The sequence below is a fragment of the Rhinopithecus roxellana genome, chromosome 8, assembly GCF_007565055.1.
Source record: "Rhinopithecus roxellana isolate Shanxi Qingling chromosome 8, ASM756505v1, whole genome shotgun sequence".
Classification (NCBI taxonomy): domain Eukaryota; kingdom Metazoa; phylum Chordata; class Mammalia; order Primates; family Cercopithecidae; genus Rhinopithecus; species Rhinopithecus roxellana.
In genome coordinates, this window is record NC_044556.1 from 57,560,066 (window position 1) to 57,575,779 (window position 15,714).

The following is a 15,714-nucleotide window of genomic DNA, read 5'->3' on the forward strand; positions in this document are numbered from 1 at the left end:
ATCCTGAGTTACTACAGTTACCACCACAGTTTGTAGTCTGGCTATATTACACTGGCCTAGCCCAGGGGTTGGTATCCCCTTGGACCAAATCCTGCCACCTGCATGCTTTTGTAAATAAAGTTTTACTGGAACACAGCCCAGCTCATTTGTTTACATATTGTCTATGACTGCATCCCTACAACAACAGCAGAATTAAGTAGTTGACACAGCGACAGTATGAGTCTCAAAGCCTAAAATATTCATTACTGGGCCCTCTGTAAAGAGTTTGTCAACCCTGGCCTAGTCCTGGCAGTCCTTGTTTCATTTTCTACCTATCCACTTAACTGTGCATGTTGTTTCACACACAGTCACCTGTATTCTTTTACCCTGGTCCTCATCTCATATCTCATCCTTCTTCATCCCCAAGCCCATGACATACATAAAACTTCAATGCGTTGAGAGGTGGATCTGTCAGCTCCCTTTAGAGATTCATGGTTCACAGAGCACACGATGTTCGCCCCATCATCCTCCCGGGTAACCTGGAATGTCACCGAGCTGCTGACAGTGAAGGTTTTACCATTGGGATCTTCCTGTATGCGGGTTGGTTCTCCTAGAGTGCAGAAACAGTGGCACACACACAAACACACAGAGAGAGACACAGAGTAAACCCAACATACAGATATCATGTGGGCCTCATTGTGGACGTACAGATGGTGAGTCTCAACCTAGATAAACTTAGAAAGCTGTGGCAGGGAGAATGTAGGCCCCAACACACACATAGGCACTAGAGTGCACACAAAATACGTGTTCTCTTCCATACCATGCCTCCTATGTACATTCATAGACAGGCACTTCTCTCTCTTTCCAGCACCACTTTCTCTTGTAACCCCAAGGCAGGAGGTACTCACCGTGGAGTTCTTGGTCACCCTTTCTCCAGGTGAGCCGAGCTGCAGGCTTGCTCCCAGAAGACTGACAGTTTAGGGTGGCTGTGTCCTTTTCCCGTAATGAAGATTTATAACCGGTGATGATGGGCTTCTGTGGAATTCCTGCCATGGATAGGGGATGGCCAGGATAGGAAGGAGAGGCACCATGGGGTCACACTTCTGCTCTCCCTGTGGAGATGGTTTCTCTGCGTACCTAGGTTCTACTGTAAATTCTGGGTAGAAGACTAGATAAATCATCTTTCTTTTTGATCTCCTCCCTGAGGACCAGAAGGGAAGGCCTGCGGGAGACAGCATGGTAGTGAGGAGCTACGCCATAGCACAGACGTGATACATGATCCTCCACTTACAGCACAACTGGGTGGCCACAGAAATAGTGCAAGTCTCAGAGAGGCAAAGAAGGAAATTGAAATATAAGATGAAATATAGGATGAAGATGAGAGCATGTAAGCAACTGGGGTACTTATTTTGGAAATTATAACACATTCATGTCTTGTGTTTTTCTTACACCATCTTGGGAGGTAAGTAGAAGGGGTATGATCATCTCTCTGTTATAAGAGAAAATTCAGACTCAAAGAGAGTAAGAAGTTTGTCCTAGTCAGGAGCGGTAGCTCATGCCTGTAATCCCAGCACTTTGGAAGGCCGAGGTGGACAGATCACAAGGTCAGGAGATGGAGGCCATCCTGGCTAACATGGTGAAACCCCGTCTCTACCAAAAATACAAAAAATTAGCCGGGCATCGTAGCGGGCGCCTGTAGTCCCAGCTACTCGGGAGGCTGAGGCAGGAGAATGGCGTGAACCTGGGAGGTGGAGGTGGAGGTGGCAGTGAGCCGAGACCGCGCCAAAGCACTCCAGCCTGGGCGACAGAGCGAGACTCCATCTCAAAAAAAAAAAAAAAAAAGAAGAAGTTTGTCCTAGATCAAACAGTAACTAGAGCACAAAGGATTAAAACACATTTCTTTTTACATTTTATCCCATTGCCAGGGGAACACAGGCTGAACTTTCCTAAAGTGCTTGGAGACTTGCCTGGCTCCCAGCTGCTTCGGGGACCCATCTAGGGAGGTTTGTTTGCAAGGAAGCATGCTGTAGAGACACTGGGGTTTGGGAGTCTCACCTAGCACAGTGACGAGGGACTTGGCAGTTCGCACAGGCATAGTGAAGATTGAGCAGGTGTACTCGCCCTCGTCTGCCAGGGCCACATTGCTGATGCTGATGCTGAGCTCATGGGGAGTAGAGGTAACCAGCTGAATTCGATTATCTCGAAGGGCTGGGGGAATCAAGAGAATGGAAAGCTAGGATTTTACCAGCACCTTTCATGTTTACCTTCCAATCCCAGGCCAGCTTCTTTGGGGGAAGGGGTCTAGTATGGTGGGTGGGGAAAAAATAACTGCTCCTGAGTTTAAGCAGTCTTTAAGTCATTCAGTCACTTTTCTGGGTCATTGGACATAGTAGCCTAAGAGATACTCAGAAAGTATGTTGGATTTCGTGAGCTTCCCTGTCAGATTCCTAGGGCAACACTGACTTCAGCTTCCTGTTAGAGTTGCTGGGGTGAAGTCACTCCAGAACCCTATAAGACTGTGCATGCTCTAAACCACAGCTGCAATACTGGAACTAGTTGGGGAACTCATGGCTTGTTATATCTTAAAACAGCATACTGCCATGTTTCTCAGCCTCTGGATGACAGGAACAGTTCCCCTTGGTGTCTGCAGTCCCCTTCTCTAGCCCATGGTTTTCACGCAGAAAGATAACTCATGAGATACTACCTCTCTTCTCCCCAAAGTAGAGAGTCTGCTGAGCAGGGTTAGACCATTGCAGGGATGAGTCCTCGTGATCTTTCACTTGGCACTTGAGCACCACGGTGCCACCGGCCACCACTGTTTCATCAGATGTCCAGGGCTGGCTGTCTGCAGGAGTAGAAGAGGGTTAGTTTCCTGAGGACCCCTAGCCCCTCCTCCCATTTCTGAGCCAAAGTACACCTCATCTAATCCAGACCATCCAAGGACCTGGTGTACACAAGGTCTCTGTGTACCCTTAAGGTTTCATGGGGGAAGGAAAAGAGGTGGTGGGTGGCGGTGGACGGAAAGACAGATCTTAGTTTCACTTACTTTGAATACACAGAAAAACAAATAGTCACTTGTCAAATGTTTCCTGAATGAACTGACAGGGCCACGAATATTTAGAGGAGTAAAGGCACCCCAAATCTGCATATACCACTCCACATGTGTCTTTTCTGATACGGTTCTACCATTTACCTTTGAAAACACACATACATATCTGTCGTTCTATGTTTTGCCTTCCTGCCACCACCTACATATAAGAACAAGAACAGGAGAAGTGGTTGTGACTAATAATCCTTAAACTAAAATGGGGAAAAGGCTAAACCAGCTCTTGGGTTGCACATTCATTTACACAAAGGTAGCTGGTAGAAAACTGCAAAACAAACAAACAAAATATTTTTAAAAGTGAAACATTTTTACATACTTTTCAATTCTTCTAACAATAACTTCCCTTCAATCAAGGCCCTTAGCATATTCCCCGTGGTATTAGTGTTACCCGCCTCCCAACACACAACCCAAATCACCATCCTGATGTCATTTTAAAGAGGGAAGGATTAAGGTTTTCTCTTCAATGTGATGAAAACATGCTTTCTAATCCTTCTCTCCTTAGTCAAGTTAAACAAAACAAAACAAAAAGGACTAGGAAGGTATCTTACGGATGAGGCATTTGAATCTCAACTGTGCCTTCTGGTCAGGCCTACGTGGGAGCCCCTCAGGCTCCATGACACTTGCTTCCTGTTGTTCCATGTTCCCCACAGTATGGATTCTGATTTCTTGTACTGATTCCCTCATCTTCAGAACTGACTCTGTGACTCGGTAGCACTGACCCCCACCGAACAAATCTAAAATAGACAACACCTTCCAGCTCTGATTCTAATGCATCCACAAAAATCTGTTCTTTGACACTAAATTATTTAATCAACATTGCTTATGTCTGAATAGGAAACTAAGAAACTTACTTCCTACATTCCCCTGTAGAGAATTTTAAAACAATTCTATGCTTCTTTTGGAACCTACCTTACCCCTGCCTGTCTGCTTATTCTTTTCTTGGTTACCGGAATTCCATTTCCAAGAAATACCCAATGGGTGCTCCCAGCAGAGCAGAGGCCCTGAGGAATAAGGATGTGTCTGCTGGAGTTGATGCTATTGACTGATAGCATTGACTGTTCAGGGTGACTGTTCCCAAATTGGAGCACAAGCCTGGTGGTTAGTTTCAGCATTAAGAATTGTAAAAATTAGTAGAACTGAGTGAGATCTTTGGGATCATGGAATCCCTCATTTTACAAATGTAGGCAATGAGGCAATGGAGATGCAATGACTGCCTAAGCTCATTGTACTAATTTGAGTTAGAACTAGAACTCTGTTCCTGCGTCTTTCAATATGGTGCCCTTTTCAATGAAATGCTTCTCAAGTCATCATCTAAATAGAGCCTTAAAACCATGATTTTGAGATTAGTGTACCAGGGACTGAGCTGGCTGAGTAAAGTTGAAAGTGATATATTCCTAAAACCTCTCAAACGGTTTGAGAAACCTTTCATTTACCATAGCCACGTGCCAATTTTTGACCAGTCATCCCTTTGTCCCTGGTTCCCTTTGAAGAATTCTACCTTAGATTGTGTCTTTCCAGAACCTCTTTATTCTTAGTAATATATTTCCCTGGAATCATTTTATTTTTGGAAAGAAGTGTAGGGTGTACAGAGGTCTCTGTACTGGAGTAAGGGAAGAAGGAGTAGGTGCAACAGAATTCGGTGGTGCAGACTAAGAACTAAAATGTCAGATGGAAAGGAGAAAGTGCTGTGTGGTAATGAGAGGAGTGAGAACATGTGGTGAAGGCAACATGAGTGGGAGAGGATGTGAGGATGAGTGAGGGAACTGAGGGACATTGAGATGAGGGGCCTGGATTCTCACCTTGACTGGCCAGCATGTCAGGGCTGCTCCAGACTGTGGAGCTGATGGCCTCGTCGAGTGGAGCCAGAGTTCCCAGCTCCAAATCCTGCTCCTGCCAGTAGCCTGGGGAGAGAATCTCCATCAAGCATGAGCCCTACATGTATCCTGCTACAGTGTGGGGCTCTACTTTCATTGCTGGGCATGTGGGAAAGTCTAGGTCCCTATGAAAAATAGGTTCACCGGGATACCTAAGAGAAGGTAGTTTTCTCACCAACGGGAGAAATTAACTAGAGTTCTGAAAAAGGAAGTGACCTTTTCTCTGAAGGGGTGAATTAAAGGAGGATGCTAACTTTTTATCAGTCAGTCACAGAATATTAGTGCCAAAGAGATCTTAAGAGTTCATCCAGTCTAGTTCTCCGACTTTGCAGATGAGGACAATGAAACACTTAAAGGTTAAAAGTGACTTGGTGAAAGTCACTATAGAAAAATGAAAGAGCACCAAAGATTTCTTATTCCTTATCCAGAATTTTCTGCTCCACCATACGATTCACTAAAATTACCACACATTTAATAATTAGTAAATACTTTCACATGTAATTCTCTTAATAAACCTGTAAAATAAGTACAAGGACATTATCATTCCTATTTTGCAGAGTTAAAATAGAATGAAATGACTCGCCCAAGGTCATACAAATAGGAGACGAAGACTAGAAATTCAATGCCTGATTGTAAATGCAAAGCTCTATTTGTTTCAACGTGAGACTCCCGCCATTGAAGAAACAGATCATGGTAAGGGCTGAAAGTCGTACCATGTCTTCCCAGATTGTTACCTTCTATGGGATACTCAAATTATCTTTTTTTCCTACTCTACCCTTAGCCCCTCTAAATGATTGAGTCTGCTCCTTCCTTTGGTACAACAAACCCTTTTTCCAGGGCCTGCGTCACCGCCTCACCTCTCTTCCCACAAGGTGGCTCCTACACCCTTTCTTGAAGTACTGTAAGGAAAACTAAGAAAACTGAGAAACTTTCTTCCTACATTCCCCCGTAGAGAATTTTAAAACAATTCCATGCTCCCTTTGGCACCTACCTTACCCCTACCTGTCTGCTCATTCCTTTCTTGATTACCGGAATTCCATTTCCAAGAAATACCCAATGGCCTAACTCCCTAGCCCAACCTGAAGAGGCGGAGGGACAAAGAAACCGGCCTTGCGAATCTTTTTAGGGTCTCCCGCCGCAGGGCCCCGAAGTAGCCAATCAAGTGCGCAAAATTCAGTGAGCTCATCCGCTGCTGAGCAGAGCCCTGAGCTGCTACGTGTCCGCGCCCTGGAGTCACGGGAGAACTTCGACAGTCGTCCCAGCGCGACCCAGAGCCAGCTGGGGAGAGGCAGGTGGGAGAAGAGCGGGGAGAAAGGGGCGCTAGGACCAAGAGAAGGCACGCGGGGGCCGGGAGGTCGAGATTACAAAGAAAAGTGGGACGTGGGCTTAGGGTCCCTGAGGAAGAAAAGGACTGGATTAGGGAGAGAATTGCCTAATCAGAAGCAAAGGGAAAGAGAGGCGAGGGGCCAGAGGAGAGGGGAGGGAGAAGACGAGGGGTACAGGAGAAAGGGGGGTGGAGAGGGAAGGGAGAGAATGGGAGGCCGGAGTGGGGAGGGAGTCAGGCAGGAAGCGGGCAGCGTCCTAGCATGGGAATGGGGCTCTGAGACAGCTGCGGAGGTTCCCTGGCTTCCATGGAGGCACCGCCCCTCTTCTCTGCTCCTCACAGACAGCTTCCAGGAGATTTTAGAAATTACTCTGTTCTTAAATGGGAGAAGCGCTAATGCCCAAATGCTGAGGAGTAAAGCGGAGAAAACAGAGAAAAACAGTCACAAGTAGAGAAAGTAGGCAGGAAAGGCGGGAAGGGGAATTGTCGATAAAAGAGAGGCAAGCAGGATGAGAATGAGAGAAGGAAAAGGAGCTGGGGAGAGGGTCAGGGCTGTCACATCCAGCAGGGGCTCTCCTTGAGTGCCTCCCACTCACCCTGCTACCTTCTGTGCACAGGACGGAGGCAACCTGAAGGTGGTGAGTGCTCATATTGTTTCTCCGGTTATGTGTTCGTGGGTGCCCTGTGCGAACGTCAGCACACAGGGAACCAAATTGGTTGTGCCAAGGTGTGGGACGGCAGAGGGACAGGGAGAAGACAGAGAGGAGTCACACTCAGCCCCTCGGTATTGGTGTCCAGTGCACAGTGAGTACTAAATAGGCCTTTGCTCAAATCAGTGCAGGAAATAGCCGTCTCATACCATGGTATAGGACTTTCAGTTTGCAGAGTGGATTTTCAACCACGAATTCACTTAATCTCAGAACAAACTCAAGAGATAGGCAGCCAGAAAGAACTGCTTTTTACAATGAGGTTCAATTACTTACCTAAAGGCACACAAATAGCATACCTCTCCAGAATCCTTTGTCTCTGATGGTGCTTTGGGGCTTTTTCAACATTTTATGTTTCTTACAGCATTCCAGTGTGATTTACTTGCTTAGTTATCAGTCTCCTCATCTAAACTTTGAGCTGGTTAAGAGCAGGAGCCTTAAGTTATTCATCGTTGTATCTTTAGCACTTAGCCCATAGTGGGCTCTCGGTACATTTAATTGGCTCTGGTAATTCATTCAGCCACACTTGGCACTGTGCTATGTATATTGTGAATCAGGCAGAGCATGTATTCTGTCCAACAGCATGGGCTTAGTCTTCACTCTCCTGCTTCTTCTTTCATCTGTGCTTTTTTCTGCATCCTCCTCAGTTGCTTTTCTCCTTGCTCATATTTCTTTCATCCCTCCCCTCCTCCTGCATTTCATAGGCATCTTTTTTCTGCATAGGATGAATAAGTAAAATAGTGATGTAGATCATTCAAACCAAACTGAATTGTTCAGATGAGAGGACTGATAACCAAATAATCTCCAATAAATGGCATATTTGGGATATGCATGATGTATTGCCTCTATGGGTTTACAGAGAACTCACTCTGATTTGTGGTGTCTTAAGAAACTGTAAGAGGTGGCTGGTTTTTTTTTCTTCCCCCGGGGGTGACATTTCTCCCTCTAATTTTGAAATGCGCTTATAATCTCATGTCTTCTCTTGAGAACTGACTCTTAATACGCTTGAAAGTTACCCTGTCGTTTTTATAAAATTGTAAGCCTGTATAATAAATTACGAATGGCCACTCCCCAGGGAGTGGATGAGTGATTATAATGCTATCAACAGAAACATGGATAAGTAGCAGGAATTATAACCTGGGTTGTGAAAGACTTGTACCTTCTTTGGATTCAGATTGTGTCAGTCATTTATGACATCAGCATGAATTCTCTCAATGAATTCAGACTGGAAAGGAAAACTTAGGAGTACTCTGAATGGGTGGTATGGAATTTGAAGTGGAAATAGGAGCTCAGAAGGAGCTTCTGTCATTGAGACCATACAACCATTAGTGAGAGAAGGCCCAGGCAGATCAGTCATATCGGTCACATTCTTTCCCTGCTTAGAAACCATCACTGACTCTTCACTCTCTGTAGATAATACCCAAAGTTGCCAGCCTAGCCTTCAAGGTCCTGTACAGTCTGATGCTGAGCTTCCTTTCAGTTTTGTCTTTTCTCTACTCCACTCACCCCAGGTGCATTCCAGGCATGTGAAGCTGTTTGGAACTCTCTCTATGAATGCTTTGTTTTCCTGCATCCATTCCTTTGCCTGCAATAACTTTGCTGATCATGCCCTTTGCCCATCTTCACACGTCTAAACCTTATCCATGCATAAAGCCTACATTTTGGGGCATTTCCTTCCAGAAGTCTTCCCTGGTTGTCCCAGATTGAAATAATTCCCCATTTCTCTGAGTTACACACTTTATCTGCTTTTTCTTAAGTTATGCATTTCTTTCTAGTTTGTACTGCAAGTTTGACTTTCCTCCTAAATTATAAAGATTCCATATGTAGGGTCTGATGCATTTTGTATCCAGTATTGGCTCTAATATAGCATATTGCATATAGAAGTTGCTTAATAAATAGTTCTTTATTAAATGAATCAGATACTAAGCATCTTCTGTTGTGAGAGTTGAGTTCAAAATCTGCCAGTAAAGAGGAAATAGCAAACCAAACAGGATATGAAGAAATAGGCCAAGGGAGATGGGAGACTACCCAGAAAACTATAAGACAGAAGAAATTGGTATTTATCAACAGTTTCTATATGTCAGGATCCAAATTAGTTGCTGTATATTCATTATTCCAGAACAATCTTTTAATAGATAAACATGATTACACACCTGTTAAAGCCAAGTTAAGAAACTTGTCCTTATGATGTATCTATTATTAGTTACTGGGATAGGATGAACTTTAAACTTAGACCTCTCTGACCACAAAGCCCAGGCTTTCTGCACATCTTTACTACACTGTCCCCCTCTGCAGAATCATGTATTTTGTGTGTGTGGTGGTAGGGTAGAGCGTAAAGTGGGAAAGATTCCTCGTTGCAATCCTGGCCAGGGGTGATTCACCTAAATAATATTTACAACATTCACCTGCAGTATGATGAAAATGACGGTATAGCAAATTGGAAATGGGTGTCTGTGGTGTTGATAGTCCTGTGGTTTGTGCCTGTTGAATTACATTTTTACTTGGATGCCTTAGTATGCCTGCACCTATACCTCTGGGACTATTTCATGGACCCGTAAGTGCCTTACCATGTGGGACTCTTTAGATAACCAAGCAAATGGCATGTCTAGTTTAAAAAAAAAAGTCTCTTTGTGTTTTCATAGCACTCTAGCACCTAGGCTGAAAACTAAAAAAATTGTCTTCTTATTTGTTCTGAATTGCTTTGGAGGTTTCTTAATTCTTGATTTATTTGCTCATGAGTTCTAGTATCTTTAGGATTTCCAGCATTTTAAAGGACAAAGTAGCCCTTTCACCCACTGATTTTCTTCTTATTGATTGTTCATATTAAGAGTGGCAGAGGTGGGAATTGAAGAATTACTAATGTGCTTCTTTAAAGCAGCATTGGCACCTGTTATTCAGGTTTTCACTCATAGCACAGAATCTTACACATAGTAAGTGCTCAATAAATATTTATTGAATAAATAAATGAGTAACTCAAATAAATAAAAATGTATTGTCTTGAATTTAAGTAATTTTAGTGGAAAGTCTATGAAAGTCTGCCAGTGTAAGCCCTAATTGCTTGGTTTATATATTGTCCCTGCCGTGTCTGTTTTGGGGACCTACAACATATTGGCCTTACAGCCATAAACAGGGTCACAGGTGCACATGTCAGATGGTGGAACAAAAGGACAGAGCTCTCCTGCATAACTGCTGCTGGCCTTGCCAGTGCTTGGGTCCAGAGTCCCACTTCCCTGACTGTAGAAAAAAACAGCTCCCTGAGTAGGAGTTGATGATGATGGTGATGATGATGATGATGACTCAGCATTTCTCTAACTCCAGAGTTAAAAATACTGTTCATCCCAGCCTACTTGTTATTCCTCACGACTACCATGACAGGTGGGTGGAGGAGTGTTATCTCCAAGGGAAAAACATATTGGGGGCTGCGGCCCAGAATACTGAAGGGACCCACTTTTAGAATGGTTTATCTACATCCATTGCTGGGCTCCTTGTCCAGATTATGTCATTCTCGTTTTTCCCTAACCCCAGCTTCTTAGTGAATTCTATGTACAAGTAAGTTGGATCACACACACAAGAGACTGGCCATAGCAAACTCAGAATTAGAACTCAGCCCCTGGAGCTTTTCTTTATGCTCAGAGTGACAGTTTTCTTTGACAGTGAATGTTTGATTGTGCATTTGGAAGAAATCAGACCAGTTCCATCTGAATTCTGGTTTAGCTGAAAACTTCAAAATTTGGGGGAGTTGCTTTGACTTTAGAGCACAAAACGCTGGTCAGAAGGAACTCTGGACAGTTAACTTCCTTCGGTGGTTCTTGGGCAGCCAGCAGCGATGCCACATTTACTGAAGTCACTATGTAATTTCCTAATCTAAGACTTTGATTGCCTGAATGTCAAAATATTCTTTTACATCCTGCCCTCCGTTCCTTTCTAACTCTGTCTGTCCCCCGTTACATTCCTAATTCCCTAATGGCCACGATATAACAGTGCAGTCAAATAGAAGCTGGCCATACGGGGTGGGAGTTATTCTGTCATCTGGCACCCTCTTTCTTTTCAGCTACTATTTTTTCCTTTTTCATTGCTCCTCCGGGAAAGGCCTCTTGTCCCCTCACAGGCAGCAGGATCTCCTAAAGGATCTGTTTTCCTTAGCTCCGACGCGCTCCAGCTCACATCCACTTTGGAACTTCAGAGCTCAGTCACGCTTCAGCTGCCTACCTCCCTGATCTAGGCCTTCTCTCCACCTCACTGCCCCATCCGCCCTCTTTCTGGCTGGGCTACTGAGACCTTGCTCCTCCTTGTTTCCTCCCTGTATTATTTCTGTTGCTGTCTGGTTTTTCCTCCTAGAGTCTTGTTTATCAAGCAGCCTCTTGATAAACTACTCTGTCCCAGCTTTGCTTTACTCTCCTAGGAGGCATACAGGATATGAGTGAATATAGATGGTCAATAGGAATGGAGAACAGAATCTTCACTGTACGAAGTCCTAACATGTGGATTAGCTGCTTAGCTTGGTAAAGCCTGGGCCAGAGATCCAGGATTTATGGACTGAGGGGTCCTACACTATTAGATTATCTAAGAGATTTAGATTTGGAAGGAACCTGTACCCAATCTGGGCTCAAACATGTTTATTATTACACCTTGGCAGACATCTTTTGGTTCCATCCTAAGCAGGTTAAAAATGAAAGGCTTTTGTTTTCTGCTTTGGGAATGGTATGTGGCTAGGCTTTTCCAGGCTGAATGAGGAGGGAATCTTTTGAGATAGTTAGCTAGCTTGCCTGTGGTGGGTATTAAGATGGGGTTAAAATGAAAAGCTTATCTTAGAGTTAACCCTTGATTCTCACTGAAAAACAATTATTCTTAACATTTTTTAATATCCAAAGTTTAAGAGAAAATTCAAATGTTTTTCCCTATCCAAACTTTAAGGTATTATGAATACATATATTTTACATATTTCCTAAAACCTTTAAGCCAACTTGCATATCTGGTCATTGCCTACTGAATCCTAAGGGTCAGAGGTGGTTATTTCTAAGATGCTTTTGATTTTATGGAAGGATGGAAGTAATGCCCTTTTTGACTCTCTATTGCCCAAGTTCAGTAATGCCTTTTTTTCTTTCTGTTGCACCTAATTATGCCCAAAATATTCTCCCTTCTATGATTCTTAAAAGTGTAGATTTTTATAGTTGACAAGATATTAAGTATTAACTGGTCCAGTCCTCTTATTCTAAAGATGAGGAACCAAGGCTCAGAGAGGTTTAGGAACTTGAGCATGGTCACACAGGCAGTGAGTGAGACCTGTACTCATTGACAGTTTATAGCAGTCCTTGTGGACTGGCTAATTCAGTGATTAATTTGACACTAAGTGTGATTATATTTCCACTGACACCTACCCTTCCTATGCCCCATCTCCTGTACACGATACTGAGGAACTCCAGGACCATGGACCTTAAGAGAAGTAAGTCTACTAAATGCCCAGTAGGTTGGGGAAGTTGGATTATGATGAAGAGGGAGTCCCTGAAGATGGGGCAGCTGGCATCTTCTTATACTTCAGGGCTTTACTGGCAGGTTCCAGTTCACACAGAAGAGGCCATCAGGCAGAAGTCACTGCCATGCCCTTTGGAGCTCAAAAGGGTGACTGTGAGTACAGGTCGCATGTGTGTGTGCATGTGTGTGTGTGTGTGCGCGCCTGCTGGCATCTGCACGGTGAAGAGCTGAGGGAATGCTAACCTGATTGTGAAGCAGGAGACAGGGGCCAGAACAGAAGAGAGAGAAAAAAAAGCAGAGGAACATGTCCTATTCTTGAGCTGGAGAGAGAAAAAATCTGGAGGCAGAAGTGGGCTTGTGGTAGGCTGAGGGGGGCCCTCAGAGACTTAGTTAAGATTCCGAGGAGCAGAGACTGGGAAGTGGGTGGCAGGGAAGGAGGTGGGGACAGCTGTTGCTTTGATTTGCTATTGAGTCAGTGTTCTTGGTGCATTAGCACCAGGAGGGAGCCCTGGGCTGGCCCCCAACCAAAACAAGCCCCTCTGTAGCCAATACTGAGTTGTAGCAAGAACTGCAGTTGAGAGAAAAAGGAAGGGGATTCGATTCCAAAAGAGTCTCTTCCTTGCCTTAGCTGCTTCCTTCTGGGACTGGGCTATGTGCTCTAGACAAGCATCTGGTGTTCTGCCCGAAGAGCATGAGAGGGTGAGGTGAAACTGAGCACAGGGGAGGGCTCAGTGAGGACCTCTAGAGCACAGATTCTGTGCAGGTACTGACTCTCTTCAGCTGTTCTGGAGTAGGCCCCTGAAGACAGGATGATAACAACCCTGAGCCATTTTAGGAGTGTCTGTTTATCCCATCTCCTCATTCACGTCTCACTGTGATCAAACACTTTAGACATACGGACAGGTATGACTTGAAATCTGCATTCTAATGCAATACAGTCAGGAGGCCAGACTTTGAACTCTTAGTTGTCCTCTTAAACTAAGTAAAGGGATTTTATAACCTTTCCCTCAATTTATCTTGCTGCTTTCACACATATGTAATAGAACTGGGGGGAGAAAGTTCCTCATCTTAGGAAAGTACTTGAGAAAGGAAACATAACAGATTCAAATGCAGAATTCAGTTTAGCTCATTGGAAGGGTATGGGAAAAGAGAGACTGGTAATGGGCCAGAAAGCCCAGAAAATCAGGAGAAATAAACAGATTCTCTAGAGATGAAAAATCTCAGCCCAGGTTCCAACAGCTTGCTCATACTCTGCAGTACCTATCCCAGTGCCCCAATACCTGTCTGAGTGCATGGATGAATTCCCTTTCTCAGTGGGCTCTGTCTTGTTCTCCTATGCTCCTTACGTTGCACTTTAGATATTTCAGGCTGATGGCTTGGTGTGGTGGGATAACAATGCTGTGGAAAAGTTTAATTTGTTAGAAGTCAAGCAAGAAAGCACTCATCTCTGCTGGTTCTGATTTTCCTGACTTGTTTTTACTGTTACCCTTCACTGGATGATCGGAGTCAAGGTGTGGATGACAGGTTCAGGGCAATGGTTAGGAGCATTACATGAAGAAAAATGTGTTCTGCTCTCCACACCCACACTACTCTAGTTTCACTGATTCCCCCAATCCTAACTGCTATTTAGTCTCCCTACACTCTCCTCACTTAAAAAAAAAAAAAAAAAAGTCTGTTTTTTTAAAATTGCTGTACATTGTTTGCATTAGCCTCACTTTGTACCTTCCTGAGAATTTAACTCTTCCGTGAAACAGATACATTCTCCTAAGTCCACAGATCTCACAGTCCCCGAAATGGAAAATAATATTGTTCTGACAAAAAGAACTCTTATCTCTCTTCTTAAATTTCCATTGAGTCTTTCTTATTTGATGTGGGCAAAAACATTTTTGTTCCCTAAGATGGATGCATATTTTGACATGTGCCCCTCAACACACACACACAAAACACTCTGATTCTCACTAATCATATTTCTGGGTTTTTTTTTTTTTCTGACATAACACACAGATTTTATTATGACCCAGATACAGAGTCCTTTTCACATGCCCATATTAATCAGAACCCCTTACTTCCAGAAAACCATATGGCTTAAACTCAAGAGATTCTCCCCAAAGCAGAATTCAGGCTCTCTCTCCTGTTCAAACTCCCCAGGAGAGGGCCAGAATCCTCTCCTCTCCAGGGCTGAGGCTCAGTCCATCTGTCACTGACATTGGACTCCAGGACTTGGAAACCAGAAAAGAGTTGGCATTAAGTGGCAATTGAGGATAAATGAAAATATGGGAGGCTCAGGGGCTTACTGGTGGTAATTTTTATATTTGTGTGAGATTAGCAGATGGAAATTATGGGAAGAAACATATAATATGTATTTGGAAAGATCTCATCCTTAAGAACTACAGTAAGAACTAGTGAGTGCAATTGTTCCACTGTAATTTTTGCATTTGCTGGACAAAAAAAAAAAAAAAAAGATTAGGAGCAGATGGTAAAACTGGCTTCTCATTTTATAATAACTCAAGAACTCAGCTCCAGGCTCTTCAAAGACTGACTGACCCTATGCTAAGTTCCAAGTTACCTGTCATTGATGTACTTAATGAAATCAGAATTGGAAGCAAAGAGCCAGGTCATAGAAGGGTAAAAGTAAACATATGAAACAAAAATATGCATATTTCCAATAAAATCTGGTATCAGAAGTACTAGTTCTTCATCCTACCTTGCCAATATTTGGGAGTATCTGAAGAAAGGGGAGAAATGAATAATGGCTAGCCTACAGATGAGTGCCTGAGACATCAGCCTTCATTTCTTTTTCTTTTTTTTTTCCCTAGGGCAAGGTGATGCACCTGACCTTCTTGACCCTGAACTAGAAGTAAATGAGCTAAAGGTGCTTATAATTAGCAATCAATACACAATTAGTGTAAGTGTAGCTGGGGAAAGGGAAAATAAATCCTTAGAGAAGACAACATTTTAGTTTATTCTTTAAGTTATTTAGCTTTCTTATTGTTCTCTTGGAGACTTCCAAGAGAAAGATAGAGAGAGAAGAGAAGGTTAAAGAATCCCAGGGGTAAGAGTTCACATTAAAGAATGATATATGTGCTGAAAAATATGTTGAGATTTCTGTATTTGAGTCTTTTTTGAAACCTGCCTGCTCTTCATGAGAATAGGGGGCTTAGGAAGATGAGTAGATGGGAGACACTCCAGCTGTTACTATAACCCTAATTCTGTCTTGCTGAAAGCTCGCTCATAGAGATAAATCACTCTCAT

General features: G+C 43.6%; 1 protein-coding gene across 3 annotated transcripts in view; it reads right to left on the reverse strand.

The window, feature by feature from the left end:
- Nucleotides 1–15,714, reverse strand: part of CADM3 (cell adhesion molecule 3) — a 30,581-nt gene that overhangs the window by 7,440 nt on the left and 7,427 nt on the right. The window contains exons 1-6 of one of the 3 annotated variants that reach the window (XM_030935501.1): nt 7,290–7,352; nt 4,885–4,986; nt 2,684–2,824; nt 2,035–2,187; nt 888–1,025; nt 419–589 (exon numbers count right to left, since the gene is read on the reverse strand). In XM_030935501.1, coding sequence (XP_030791361.1) covers nt 419–589; nt 888–1,025; nt 2,035–2,187; nt 2,684–2,824; nt 4,885–4,986; nt 7,290–7,338 — 754 coding nt within the window. In that variant the 5' untranslated portion in view covers nt 7,339–7,352. Of the gene's footprint in view, nt 1–418; nt 590–887; nt 1,026–2,034; nt 2,188–2,683; nt 2,825–4,884; nt 4,987–7,289; nt 7,353–15,714 lie in introns of those variants that run through there. The other 2 variants (XM_010356744.2, XM_010356745.2) reach the window with 2 other exon arrangements.